Source organism: Ischnura elegans, chromosome 10 (assembly GCF_921293095.1).
Source record: "Ischnura elegans chromosome 10, ioIscEleg1.1, whole genome shotgun sequence".
NCBI classification, from domain to species: Eukaryota; Metazoa; Arthropoda; class Insecta; order Odonata; family Coenagrionidae; genus Ischnura; species Ischnura elegans.
The window spans coordinates 1,672,994-1,688,446 of record NC_060255.1 but is presented as its reverse complement, the minus strand read 5'-3'; the positions used below and the strand labels follow the sequence as shown (position 1 = coordinate 1,688,446).

General features: G+C 39.2%; 1 protein-coding gene across 3 annotated transcripts in view; it reads left to right on the top strand.

The window, feature by feature from the left end:
- Nucleotides 1-15,453, top strand: part of LOC124166511 (A disintegrin and metalloproteinase with thrombospondin motifs 9-like) — a 758,369-nt gene that overhangs the window by 525,453 nt on the left and 217,463 nt on the right. For all 3 annotated transcript variants that reach the window (XM_046544055.1, XM_046544053.1, XM_046544056.1), the window contains exon 4: nt 10,782-10,947. In XM_046544055.1, the coding sequence (XP_046400011.1) occupies nt 10,782-10,947 (166 nt within the window). The remainder of the gene's footprint in view (nt 1-10,781; nt 10,948-15,453) is intronic.

Below are 15,453 nucleotides of genomic sequence, written 5' to 3'. Positions count from 1 at the left end.
CTGAGATGAAGGAAAGGACTTGCCCATACATTTGGATGTGTCACCCAAAGGGAATGGATGATGAGGAGTTGGTTGTTTCAACTAGTCCTTTGGTTGCTGCATCCAAAGAAGATGGACGAGTACTTTGGGTGTGAGAACCAAAGCGTTGGGTGGCTCATCAGAACAACGTTTGGATCCCGAATCACCTGCCCAGTTTAGATTCAGTTTAGATCACCTGCCCAAAGGATTGCACCCCTACCCCTTCCTCCCTCCTTTTCAATCCCATTACACCTTAATATCGTTCTTTTTCTACCCACTTTGAAATAGGCCACTAGGACAGTGCAACTAAAAAAAATGAGAAAACCTAGCTCGGTGGTTGTAATAATATCTATTATCACATAATTCAACATAGGTATTGTAACGTGCGTGGGTGGAAAAATAAATATGCCTATTTGTAGAACACTAGAAAGAACATTTATTCCCAATATATAAACACACAGTTACATTTAAGTCACTCCAAACACACAATTTTTCTCAATCCCTTCTTGTTCATTCTTCTCTCCTCGTCAATAACCTCCGTTGCCAACGCTCTCGATGATTACTCCGCAAGGCTCTCGATGAATCCACCGTTATAATATCATACAAAGTGCACAAAGCATAGTGAATTAATATCATTATAAAATTCTATGGCAATAACTTAAAATATCACCAAAATACAATCATAACATAATAAAAATGCCATCGGGAAATACAAGAAACGTGAGACAATTTAACCTCAATAACAGAAATAAAGTTCAATATTAATAAGCACTGCAGGACTGCCGACAAAATATGATCTGACAGTTTGAACTTTGTTTTAATAAGCACATAGAGATAACAATGGGAATCAGAAGAACTCATAAGTAATGGGTGATAGTTTAGGCTTGAGAATTAATGCAACATGGCGGTGAGAATTAGCATAAAATGGCCGTGAGAATTAACAATAAATCGCAATTTCAGAGCAACTTACCAGCAAACATATGAATAATAATTTAGATAATAAAATATATTTAGATTTCGCACCTAAACCAGCAGGGTGCACCAACCATAACTTTGGTTCTCCCATCCAAAGGACGTTGACTGAACGTGTTTGGTGTGACACTCTTTGCCTTTGGTTCTCACATCCAAAGAATTAGTTCTGACGCCGTATCCTTCTTGATGGCGCATCCAAACCTCCCCGCCCAAAAGGGTTTGCTTATATCGCATCCGTGGTAACCGTGGTGTTAAAAAGACGAACTTAAGTGTGAGTGAGGTAATAAATGAGTGCATTATTTCACTCGCCCAATTTATCAACTTTCACTTCCATCCACTGCTAAGATTCGCGTTGAAAGAGATTCTAAAAAGAGACTAAAAAAATAAAGCCTATGATCTGTGGTGGCCTTTCGGATGTGCCAACAATGGCTTGTCGATCTCAATCAGAATCACTGGGGAACCGATTATGAAACGTATGACCTTGATAAGGGCGCACGCGGAGACGCTAAACCTTGCGATGTCATTTAAAAACCCCAATATTCCTTCTTCAACTCTTTTCTCGCTTTAATTGATTCACTTTTCACCAGTAGAACTTTACCGCGTGACCAACCTCGCCTCCATTCATTGAGAAAGCGCATCCTTTTGATGTTAGATGAACATTAATACTTGATGACGACCTAGTGAGAGATCTTTTTGGCCACTAAAACAAGAGACTCTTTCCTGGCGTATGTGATTACTTAATGCTTTTCGAGATTCCGTTCGGGTTAAAAAACCAACTGACTTCTGGACCTAACTTCTACTTCAATCGGAATAATCTTTAAGACTGCCCTGAAGAAGGTTAGTAGTGTGCTTTTCGAATCGTTGGTGACGATGGAGTTTTTTATCCTGAGCAAAAGCCCCATGAAGCATTCAAGGGGTTTTAAAATGTTCAGATAAATTCACAAGTTTGTTATTTAAAGCCACGGAAGCAGTGCATTTTTTTGCACCTTGAGGTGAAAGTCAATTTGATTGATTGTATTTTAATAAAGATCAAAATTAAATATGTCAAGCGAACGCATGATTATAATAAGGATTTCATCGGAACAAAAATTTTCTAGCTGCCTATGCGTAAATTTTCGGAGAATATTTTTAAGAATTCCAATTAATTAAATTGGAATTACTTGCAATACGACTAGAATTTGTAAATTTTTATCAGATATTTTCATAAAAAAATGAGGATTAATCAATTCCAGAGCAAATTCAAATTTCCATTGGTTTACAATCTCCTCAATATGGAATAAATAGAAGATATATCGCGTTCGTATAGTCGAGTTCGAATAATGGGTTCATAAGAGGGGTAGAAATCAGTGTCATCAGAGTTGGAATCGTGTGTATATTTTGGTTTCGCATGCCCATGGAAAATTTTATACCCACCCGATCCTTATTGGAGTTTCCTCTCTAGTTGATGTAACATAAATATTTCGTCGTCGTGTTCTTCCTCAACTGTTTCCCTCGTAATGCACTTTTTCCTCCCCTGCGCGGTCTGTTTTCCCATGAGCCTCGGCTATTACTCTGTCATCACCTCTGCATTAACGTCCTGCACGAAGTTCCGCCCTAGGATTACCTAATAGACCACTCTCGGGGCTATTTCAACAAACAAAATTACTTTGTAGCAGCTAGAATAACAACCATAAAAATATTTAGCTTGCCTTTCATGATATGAACATCTGTACACCATTCGAACGAAATATATATACGTACATGCATGTGACGCGACTGTGCTGCTTTCATTTCGATGCATGTTATGGTTGCTATGGTTACGAGTCGGGTGGCGAGCCTTGTCTGAAATCCAGTCATTTCAGTTATGGTTGGCTTATGAAAAATATGGAGTAGGTGATATGAATAAGCCCTTTACACCATTCAAAAATTATAATTGATTTTATTAGATATCTATTTGGACCATTTACCAATTAAAAAGTCATTAATTTATGGATGAATTTAAATACATTTAGTGCACCACTCTTACTCAAATGTGGTATTTAATAATAATGGATTATTTTTAACAATATTAAAAAAATATTAGATAAAGATGTCGGGCCACAGCTTATCTTGAAATGTTGCGAAAAAAAATTATAACGCTTTTTGTGGATCCTTGAGGACGTAACTACAGTATTTCATTCAAGTAATAAATTCGATGAGATTTTGCAAAAAAAATGTATTTCAAGGATTAAATTTTGTTGAATTGTGGAAAAATAACTTGTGTTACAGGAAAAATTGAATTTATAGTTCAAAAGATGTTTGTGCTTTCAAGCCATCTTCTTTAGACTCTTATTTCAATATTTATCATTCTTGATAGGGGTATCAGTAGTTGCAAAATGACGTAAGCTTATTATATTTGCCGTAACGTTTTTTTATTGTAATGAACGATCGCGGGAAATAGACCACTAATGTGACTTGCATAGTTGTCAAATTCTTCTTGCTCTCTCTCTCCCTCGCTATTGATTCTCACTGTGGTAGTGTGTTGCACTAGGCTATTAATTTCTATTGTTCATTTTGATACAGTAATATTTTAGAGATTTGAACGAAATACTATTCAAATGAATTAGGCGGAGCTTTTTTTAGATTATTTAGTTAATTGCCTCAATTTATATCTTATTTATACCTTTAACATTTGCGTCATAATGATCTGCCATGTAAGAAGTGCACTTTATTTGTTAGAAACATCATGGATGATTTTCGTGGGCACTTAGCAATCCCATCTAAGGCACTCTCATGTGGAGAGAATATCGCAGAATTACCGGAGTAATGAGTGCACTAATGATAAAAAATGGAGGTAATGAGACTTCTCAGCATGCTATTCTTCTGTTAGTTACGAGCCGGGATGGCCACATGGTCCGCTTTGCCACCATGATAAATCTGGCCAGCAGGAGGCGAGGGATATCTGTCCAAGTTGCAATTCGAAATGTTTTCATTACCGGAGTGATGAATGCGAGGAACGGATGTGACAAACTGCGCGACTGAAGGTACAAATTAATGCGCATCGTTCTCAAAGACTCCCAATTTATTTTTACATGGATTCCGAAAGAAATATGCGCGGTTCCTCTTTTACGATTGCAAGATAGAAGGGAAAATGGCTGCATGAGAGGCAGGTGGTCGAGAAAAAAGTGACGACTCACGCGCCTCATTGGCTGCGAAGAATATCGTGAATGATGCTTCAAAGTTCGGTGGCATCCACGCAATAATGCCTTTCACGAGTGCACGTGGCTGTTCCCACCGGGGAAACCAACCTTTTCGAGAATGTGATTTTTGCCTCGCTTGGTGACCCAAAGTAAATTTTCATGCAATTTATGTGCATTGCTTCTCTAACTTCTAGTGTAAATACATGGGTGCTAGTTATTATTATGAACAAGCAAGTAATGCAATTTTAATCAACTCTGATTTAACCATCTTCAGTCTGAAAACATGCAAATAGAGTGTAAAATTTTAGATTTTCCCGGCGTGTAGATTGATGAAAAATTTCTCGGGATTTCCACCGAGTGTGGTATTGGGTTAATTCTCCCAACGTTTCAATGGCTGAGTCTGCCATCATCTTCAGGGGTATACTCTTAATGGTACTTATTAACGGTACTTGAAACCACACCCGGTGGGAATCCCGAGAAATTTTTCATTAATGCAATAAGAGTATTGGAAATAGGAATACCACGTCCTTGAAATGCATTCATATGCAGGAATTGTATCATTCTTGAATAGAAGTCGTATGTAATTTTTTAAATGTAGCGTAGTTGCATAGTGAAAATTTTGAGTAAGTCCTATTTCCCTACCATCTTTTTCGGCCAATAGTTACGTAGAATCTGTATAAATTGAATACAGTTTTGCACTATGTTCATATTTTATTTAGTTCGACGCAGTGAGTGTGCGTAATATGTCCAAATTATATCTCCTTGCTTTATACAATTCATTGTCACGTTGTAATTGCACGCGATTGTGATCGTTATATTATTTTAAGAAATATAGGCGTGTTCTCATCTGGCGAATGGACCCTAACGCAAAATTCAGATGATGCCGCCTTTCCATGCAGTTTGCATACATATGTATTTATATTTGATATGCATTGCTAGATAGTTCAAACAATTACATAGAAATGTTTTTTTTTATTGTGTACAGTTTCTATCTCATACTTGCATGCTATTTTTTCAGTGGTGTCCGTTCGTTTACGAGAGAAAAAAACAACTGATAGTTGTCCCAATATAATAAACAACGTCCTGTGTTTCTATTTTTCTGATTTAGTGCCCCCTCTCATCATTTTTTCTCGCTAGTTATTTATTTTAGTTGCTGCAGCGTGTTAATACTTTTGGACGGAGAGATTACGGTGAGAATGAACTATTGCTTGCTTCCGCTGAGCTTTGGACGGTGAAATATGTCGGAAAGGTCCTGAACTCTTGATCCATGATCTTTTTTTATTCAACTCCCGTCGGGCGAGTTTTGTAAACACGACTGTCGACGTCATCGCTGCAACACCTCCAGAGATGGACTCTCCGAAAGTTTTTCTTGGCTGAGGATTTGTTAGGTTAGTTTAGTGATCGGTGATTTTTAATGCATTTTTGTCTGAAGCGGTAATGACAGCTCATTGAATAACCATTATTATTGGCGGTTAAACTTTATTTTCCACAACTTGACTTATCTCAGCGCCAATGTTGGGAACTCAAAATTAGAGTCTACTGGTTCACAACATCTCAAAATGTCTATAGTCGACAGTGAGTAGTCATAAATTAAGAAAATCTCAACGTTATTTTGATTTCAGTGGGTTGCAACGAAGATAATTGCATTATTAGGCATTTAACACTAGGTTTACTTTCAACTGAACTATTTCCAGGCTTGAAATATGAGTTTTATATTTGAATCGTTTTTCAAATGCAGCCGAAGCGTCAATTGGAATAAAATTTTTTTACAAAAACGTGAAATGAGGCAAAATATAATAAAAATATAAAAACTAACAAATAATAAACCAGAGGAGAGAAGAAAACATTCAACTAGCTGACCGATGAGACACAGCTAGTGCAGTGAAATTGTTGCATGATAAGTAATAAAGGGTCTCTGTTGGGAGGGAGTTTAGAAGGGAGGAGAGGCGATATAAAAGTGAACACGAGTTTTTAACTCTTCCGTGACTGTGCCTGCTAACACAGTTTCCCCACATTTTGTTAATGTTGCATAATGATTTAATTTTTTCTTTCGTTCCTTTGATATCTCTTATATTACAGCTCAACCACTTCGTCGTTATTTAGGTGGCGAATGTTTCTTTTACATTAAAATGCTTGATCTGAGGTTTCCGCGGCGTTTCTTCATATGAATCTTGGCTTCCGGGCGTTCATCCGCGTGGAGGAACGCTCGGAAGCCAAGACTCATTTAAATTGCTTTTAAAAACTTCAATTTTTATTGGTGTGGTAACTGATTTCCCCCGCGAGAAGAAAAAAAACTTGCTTGTCATATGATTTCAGGGATAAAAGTTGAATGCAATAACTTTTATAATATTATAACTTCCATAACGCTAATATTCTACATGATTGCACCTTCTGTACTTCTTTTTTCATTGCATGTTGGTCAATGTTCAGTTACGATAGCACAATATTAAAGATTCCTGCCATTTTGCACAAAATCAATGTAAAAACGTAAATGTAGTCTACAGTGTATTTATGAATCGTACACAACAAGATATGATATCGTTAAAAAAAGAGCCAAGGTGCTGCATTACATGAAAGGCTAAAACAGAGCTAATAATAATGACTTGTAAATTTGGTTCCTGAGACACAGTCGTTCGCGTAAGTTTTCCAGGCACAGTCACGACAGGGTTAATATGTAATTGGTATTAAAAATAATTATATGCAATTAATATTTATGGGCTTTACTTAAGCAGTGCAGTAAATAACTTCTGTTTTCTACTGCAATCGGTCGCCTTTTTCGCCCCTGCAACTGTGAAATGGAGTGACTTATCGCCGCGTTGGGAAGGATTGAGAGATGATCAGAAATGATTGTAATCAGTAATATTAGCGGGGGTTATATAGCGTTGAGAATATTTCACAAGAGCTTTCCTCTTTTCGATGGGCTCTTGACCACTAAGCGCACCCATTCCCATAAATCCAATGTATAATCACTAAAACATTGGTTTATATATCCTCGGTGTATTCATAATGATGACATCTAGAGCAAGAAGATAAAATAAACGACGATTTTTTTGGAAGATCGAATCGGAAATTAACGTGTTTTCACCTTTACATCAATGACTAAACTACTGATGTGCTAAATGACGTGATATTCCATTTCATATCTGATGACTCACTGCGGGAACACATTAGGAGAATTTAACATCAAAACCTTTCACTCAATTTAATAAAAAGGATTGAAACACAAAAATAAATTACTGTTAAGAAGAATTATAGTATAAAAATATATGAGCAAATTAATTAAATGAAGTAATAATTAATTACCTAAGGTAATTTTAATATCAATATTGGTGGTTACTTTCGGGAAATGCTGCATAGGTAATATTATCTGCTCGACGTTTCACTCCTCCCACTAGGAGGAGTGAAACGTCGAGCAGAGGAGTATTCAAGAGAATGGAAGGGAAACCAATCTAATGACCTACGGCTATCGGCAAATCGGGTCAATAATGCGTTAACGAAACCTATAATATAAGCTCGGGACGAGAACGGCTTCCCTCCCATTCCCTTGAAAACCCTCCCAGGAGGAGGAGTGAAACGTCGAGTAAGAAAATGTTAGCTACGCAGCAATTCCCGAAAGCAACCACCAACATTGATAAAAGAAGCTGTACAAAGCTTCACATAAAAAATTGATTTTAGTATCTAAACCCAATTTTTCGTTATAAAGTCGTAAATTCAATCATTTCTCGCGGGAATTAGAAAAAATAGCTGAAAATCGGTTTCTGCGCAGTAAAGTTGTTGTTGGCATCAAGATAGTTCACATACTACGCCGTACCCAGGTAAACTCATAATTAAACGAACTTCAACTTGTTGTTTTTCTTTGTTTTTGAATCTAATAAGCTCTCTTTAAGATATTGGTCATAAACCTCGGGTGACGAAATTGTGCAACGGATGCCATGGGATGGACTGACTCCGGTGCGCGTAGTGTTAACCGAGGGTCAACGCAAATGAAGCCGTCGTCGAGTGCAGGTAGCGTGTTCGGAGAGCAACAGACTCCCACGTTGCTCAGGGTCAATCAAGTTGCTAGGTCGCTCGTTGGAATGTTCGTCCGCGGTGGCGCCTGCAGGGTCGGCGGTGGTGATCTTGGCCTGGCATGGCGCCGTACTCATCTCGACGGACGTCATCTCGCTTCGAGCAGTAGATGTGCACCTTCAAATGATCCGTGACTTCGATAATTCGCGTCAACAGACCCTTTCGCATTCCTTGCCATTGTGGAATTTAATCCTCCCACGTCAGCCAACATACGCCTCTCATTTATGCGAAATGCTCGCAGTATTTTTTTAAATAACTTTATAGAGTTGTTACAGTCTTGATAAGGTGGAATTCTAGCATACCTGCTATTAGTAAATTAACATTTTGCGTGTTATGGGCGTAATAATACGTCTCATGAATGCCTTCGATTTTTGCTACGGGCGTTATTAAGTATATTACGCCATACGTCTATCGAAAAATAGTATGTTAAATAAAACCTTTTGGGCTATGTCGCCGCGTCAATGTTTGGGTGGCCCCAACGTTTCCCGACCGATGCTGGTCACTTTCTCGAGGGATTCTGATTTGGTGGGAATTAATATCGATAAATTCCCAAGTCATCAGTATCCGTTTACCAGAATCACCAGAAAAAGAATTGACGCTGCGGCATAGCCCAAAAGTTTTTATTTAACATGATGAGTAGATACCCGCTAAATTTTTAACAAAGAATTACGAAAAATCGTAGTTTGCCATTTGAACAAACCTCTAAATCTAACATCTAAATAAAAAAATGAAAAAAGTATAATTCATTCTTTAAAATGATGTTTAACACCTATTCCGCGCAGGAGGTTGGCTGTTAAGGAATAACACAAATTTATTGACAATTGCCGACACTGGGGTACAGATCTACCGCACTAAGGTCAGCGCGATAAGTGTTTAAGTTACTGGAAAGTTTCCACAAATGATTAAATCTCACGACCGATTTCAATCAGTGCTTAATCTCAAAAATTTTAGGAACCGGAGCATATGCATATATCTGCGCATGATTATCGAATGTAAATCGCCCCCCACTCTAAAATTTCCGATTTTTTTTAAAACTTGTGATTAAAGTTACAATGAGGAATTATGTTATACTACTAAGTATAAAAAAATATGAATTTTAAAAACTTTTTATTCATGTTCGGCGCTCGCAAATGAAGACAAATCGTATCAAATTTGCTGCATCGGAGCGCCGAATCCCGTACGAGGTCTCGGAATTTCGGTTGGAACGGCATTCCGGCACCTCTCAGGGAGATCCCGCCGAGCGCCGTACCCAAATCTCCCTGAGAGGTGCCGTTCCAACCGAAATTAATCACTGCTCTCAATAGATTTTGTGTATCTTCTCAGAGGAAAGTGAAAATTTTACTGAAACCGGGCGTGAAGTGAGATTAATTTATCAATGGAAAATTACCAGCAACTTTTAATGAACTTATTAGAGTAGCTACTTTTTCTTTTTGGCGTAGACTATATTTTTTAAGGTTTAATTTCTTCTCTTTAAGCCCTTTTCCATGGTGCTGCTCAGTCTCGATTCATTATCGTCGAAATTTAACTTATTTGGGAAGAGCCTTTAAACGTAGGAAAATATATCTTTTATGTCAATTTTAAAATGAAATGTCACAGATCACGTCTTACATTTTTCAGGGATCTCAACGTGCTACGATGCACTGAATAATTATCACTGAAGTTGTTCAGTGTAATTTGATCACATTTGCTCTCACCGATGTAACATCACATCAATATTCACCGCGGTTTAAATGTAATATTGCATCTAATGTGGTTTTTAATAGTTAAATATGGTCGCATATCAAAGATGTGAAGTGACACTACTTTGCACTTTTCCACATAAAACTTTATTTCACCTGGTTCAACATGTTTCACTGGCAGCATTATCAAGACTAACAAAAAAGTTAACATTTCAGAATAAATTTTCTCGTACAAATTTGCACACTCACAAAAAAATCAGAAGATACGGTGGAAGGAAAAAATTACTCTATTCGTTGGTTTTTCGGGGGTGGGAAGATTGACTATCTCCTAAAGAGTGAATGTATCTCCACAAAGTATTCGCTTTATCTCCATTCAATTTATCGTAAATCAAACAATTATTCCACAAAAGAGTGCGGTTGTTGAAGAATGTGATCAAATCTTCTAATGGGTGTTCTGTAGCATTCGACTGAGTGCGATTTCAAGTTCAGATATGATTATGACTACAGTTGTCGCCTACTTCCGTGGAGGTGGTCAGCCGACCGTCAGGTGAATGGTGGGAACGGTGAGGCTAATGAAAAAGATCGTCGCAGAGACCGGGACATGATTGCTGCGTGGTGCGTAAATCAACACCGTGTGGAAGTTGTTGAAACGCGTCGCCAGGCGACAACGGCAGCAGATGCAACGCAGCGATATGAATTCGAGCCATGCTTCAGTTTTTATGAAACGCGCGCGCGTGTGTGTGTGTTTTGTTGCGCTGCCGCGTTCCTCTTTTGTTTGTCGCTGGCGTCGCGGCCATGCGCTTCCCCGGTAGCGTGGGAACTCTTCATTGAAAGCATCTTGGCTCATCCCATCGCTTAAGTGTGTGTTTTTTTCTCATTCCTGCAGACTGGGCACATCCGGACGACTGACGGGTCCTTCTTCATTGAGCCGATCGAAGCATGGAAGCCGCATTATCCGACACCCTTGCACGCCATCTACCGGGTGAAGAAGCCGCAGCCTTCTCACGGCACGGATTCCTCACGTCCCGATTCGTCCTCATGTGGAGTCGATGGTGAGTTTGCAGTCCAGTTGATTTAGTGGCAACGTGTCCCTCGCGTGCATGTAACCAGATGATAGATATTCTGACAAATAAAGGAGGAACTCTCTGCGCATTGTTCGCAAGGAAGTGATGCATGTATATTTACCCGCCAAAGGAAGAAGTTAGGAATGGCAGCGTGACTTCGTGGAATTTCCTCGTGATGAATTCTGTTGAACTTTGTAATTTTGCGTATGATATGAAACTTTAATTCGCTTACTTTTCCAGTGAGAATGAAACTATAACGCAAGTCCATGAGCTGCTGATTTGGTGATATCTTCAGATGATCTTTTTTCATTTCTTGATCTTCATTCATCTTCGTCATCTTAAAAAGAATTGGCGCATTTAAATTTTATTTTATGTACAAATTAAAATTTTTGCGTAAAATCTTCGTAAAAAGGGTAATCATAAATTATAAAGATATTATTTTTTTTAATGTTATGGAAAGTCATTAATATCACCAAATTTATTTTTCTAAAGTCTTTTCGAGAAGTTTTATTAAAGACGACTCACTTAATGCTACACTTCTCACGGAGCAATTCCGCCGAAAATACTTCGGTAATCATTAAAAATGAAACCATGAATTCCGGAATAAATAGTGCGCAAATAAAAAAACGGTCCATTTACTCGTGTGGACTATTTGAGACGGAGGTTTTTTATGAATTAACTTGAAAGAAGTAGCCCACGTTTTACCCTAAGGAATCTATAATAAGATTGCATTCTATTTTTTTAGTTATCGTAAGAATGTAATACTCGCAAGAAATAATAATGAGTAAACATGCATTTTTTCTCCGAAAGGTAAAGAAGTCTTAATTTTCTCTGTTTTTCTCAAAACAATTGTTATTAAATATAGTTTGTGCATGAGTTTATTCCAAAAAAGTGAATTTGAATTATCTGATTATTTTTTCATCTCTCCTTTTATCTTCCGCGCAAACCCACGGCTCCCGAGTGACGATGGCCACAATGGCAAAAGACACTTCTTGCTCCCTTTCTAGCTTCATCTCGCGTCATGCGTGTACCAACAGCTCCCCGGTTGGCGCATGTTCCTGTTTTCGCGGCCTTGTACAAGGGTAAAACCGTGGCTTTGTCATTGTTAACCCCAGAGCGGAGTGACACACAGCGGGGTTGCCGTGGCGATGCGAACATAAAACTCGGGGAGCCGGGAGAGGGGACTAGTTCCTCGCGGGGACGATAGTTACGTCTGTCCGCATATTCCGCGGTGTGTTTCCCGAATGAATAATGGTGTCGTGTCCGTGCGGACTGCCTTGTCTCATCCGCGACTGCGTCTTGCCCTCGCGACTCGGAGAGCATAGAAGCCTAATGGACCATCTTCTTCTCTCGCCTGAACGACAAACGACTGGCCGTAATTGAGGCAGGACAGTGCTCAGGGGGTAGACCCGACGGCGCCCCCTGTCTGCAACTCCCCCCCTCTCGTCGATACGAGCATCTTGAGCCATAAAAGTAGTCGCCGCCACAGAATATATATTAGGTTTTTTTTCTTGTATTCGTCGCGGGTTCCACGGTCTGTTTTATATTTGGGAGGAGGACGTTATAGAAAACAAATCGGTGTTGAAGATTCTACAGGTCTAATCGGAGGCGTCTTTGTGCAGGTCGTGTTGTTTTTTTTTCTCAATTTGAGTCAATAGGAAATTATTCCACTCTGTCCGTAGAAGGCGAGACCATGCTTGGACTCAATAAAATAGCGTCCCCTATGAACCTTGGTCATTGGATGGCAAGTGGAACGGAGGAACAGCGGAGTTAAGCCACGGGCGCATAGATAGATAGGAGGAGAATAATGAAAGTATTGAAAGATGAGCCGATATGAGAATTGAGTCGAGAACTTCCTCAAACCAATATTAGAATTGATGGCTGTTGATAATGATGAGCCTTGTCTCCTTAATGGTAATTAAACGAATAAAGTGAGAGCTTATGACACATTTTGTGATATGTTCCTAGCCTGCCACATGAACGGCTGAGAAATTCACATTAAATGCCTTGGAAAAATGTCCTTTACCGGGAGTCAAACCAAGAGTCCTTGGTCTTTCGGAATGTCTCGAGGTCCGCGGATCGTTATAGAGTTATGGGGAATTTTTTTCATATAGCATGGTTGGCTGGTATCCGCTCCTCCCGCCAGTCAGCTATTTAGGCGACTTGTGGGGTAGATGGCATGGATGAAGAAGAATTGCAGGCTCGATTTGAGGATGCGGCTTATGGTGGCCACAACGTCAAACCAGACACTTTAAAAAGGAACACGAATAAAATAGCGCCTGTGCATCGTTGCTGGTGTGAAGTGATGTTCGTGAGAAATAGAAACTTAAATCTAAAATTTTCGCAAATAGGTATAATTAATGAATTCTATGCGTGACACGTCGGCATTAGCAGAACATAATGAGGTGCCACGTCTAAACCTTGGTCACACATTAAATATTTATTTGAAATTACAAAGTTTTATTTACTTTCCATTGAGTCAAGTAGACTCCATAGAGTCCCGCCTGAAACAACTAAAGATCACCAAGTTTAGAATCAGATGATCAGAGTAAACATTACAGATAAAGAATTGGAACATTTATTATTTTTTACTCAGTATAGATTGATATAATTTATAGATGGAAATAAATAGATAACAACTTAATGGACGGAGATGGTCCTCTATATATACCGTCCTCAGGGTAGTCGAGCGCGGCAGTTAGTAATCAGTAGCGCGAGCAATCAGCGTCGAGGACCTCGATTTCGGGCTGTTTTTGCGTGTGAGTCTTTTTCGTGTTAAGCCTATGCCCATCTCTATTGAAATTTTCTGCTAATTATCTTCAATTCTAAAAGCCCCCCGGATGATGCGAGGGAAATATTTTGTTAACCATGTTATGTTCATATCAGCTCAACTATTTAGGCAGTACGTTAGAAGAAAACGGATACAGCAGTAAGGACATTAGGAAGAGAATTGCTACAGCAAAGGAGGCGTTCATGAACAGGAAGGAGCTTCTGAGAGGATCGCTACGTAAGAATTTAAATAAAGGATTAGTGAAGAGTTTGATCTGGAGTGTAGCTCTCTACGGTGCGGAAACGTGGACACTGAGGAAAGAAGACGAGAGAAGATTGGAGGCAGTCGAGATGTGGGTATGGAGAAGAATGGAGAGGGTGAAATGGACGGAGAGGAAAAGGAACGGCGAAGTGCTGCACATGGTTGGTGAGGAGAGGCAGCTTTTAGATGAGATACGGAGGAGACAGAAGGTATGGATGGAGTTAGTGCTTAGCGAGGAGGGAACGTTGAAAATGGTGTTAGAGGGTAGAATGTTAGGGAAATGAGGGAGGGGAAGGAAAAGAACAGGAATTTTAGATAGATTGAAAGGTACTAGGTCTTATTGTGCATTGAAGAGGGAAGTGCATGATGTAAGGGGAGGCTCCCAAATCACTTCTTTAGTAAATTCTGCTGGTTTTTCCGGGTATTGAATTCATCATAATCTCCGCGGAAGCCTACTTGGACACTTCTTTAGTACTCCATGTAAACCTACCTTAGTTGGTAGAATAAGTACTATAAAAATGATGCTCATTTCATTTTACCCTAGCATATCTTTAATCAAGATACCTGCTTTGCAATTTTGACGACAATCTCTCTGTTTACGTCATTCGATCTGATCTCGTCCGCTCCTGCCCCGCTGAAAATCGCAAGGCTCGGGTTGATGGTGCTTGGAATCGCTAGTGAGCCTCTCTCTCTTTAAGGGAGAATCAGCTTAGTTTTGTTGCCCTTCCCCTTAATCGGAGTGCAGTCTTCAATAGCTGTCTGTCTCCATGGAAATTTACGCGGATCTTCCGTGCGTATCAATGATATAATGACCATTAACCATGACCATTAACTGCGTAATTCAAATCGACTAGTAGGTTGGCGTGAGATTCTGGTTTGATCGGTTTTCAAGGAATTAGTTTCCTCGTAGCTTTAAAGTAGGTCTTAGAGAATAGGTACTAGTGTGGAGCTTGGGTCGGTATAGGGGAAGTTTAATATATACCTTCGATCTCTGCGTAATGTTGAAAACTTGCCTCATTTTTCCCTACATATCCATTCATTTATATATTTAGATGAATTTGGTACAATACGGTAGTTTCCTTCATCAAAGAAAACGAAATGCATTGATTGCTAATCGTTACTCAACTTAAGGGTTTTCATAAAATACAAATTATTTGGTTTTAGAAATCCCAGTTTAGACAAATGGCAATGGTCAATTTTAACCTCATTTAAAAGGCCAGATTGGCGCCCATGCGATTCCACTCCACGTGACGTCACAGGGACCTAGTTTCTACACGAGAGGATAGGAGTTTTACATCGTCTGAGATTACCAATGCATGCATGAGGTACAGAGCTCAGGGAAACATCTCTTAATAATCACCTATTAAAACTGGCTAAGTTCGGAAAGTTTTCTTCGTTTGATAAGGTATTAATAATCCATATTTAAGCCAAGCGCTACCTGCTAGCAGGGTACTCTGCTACCT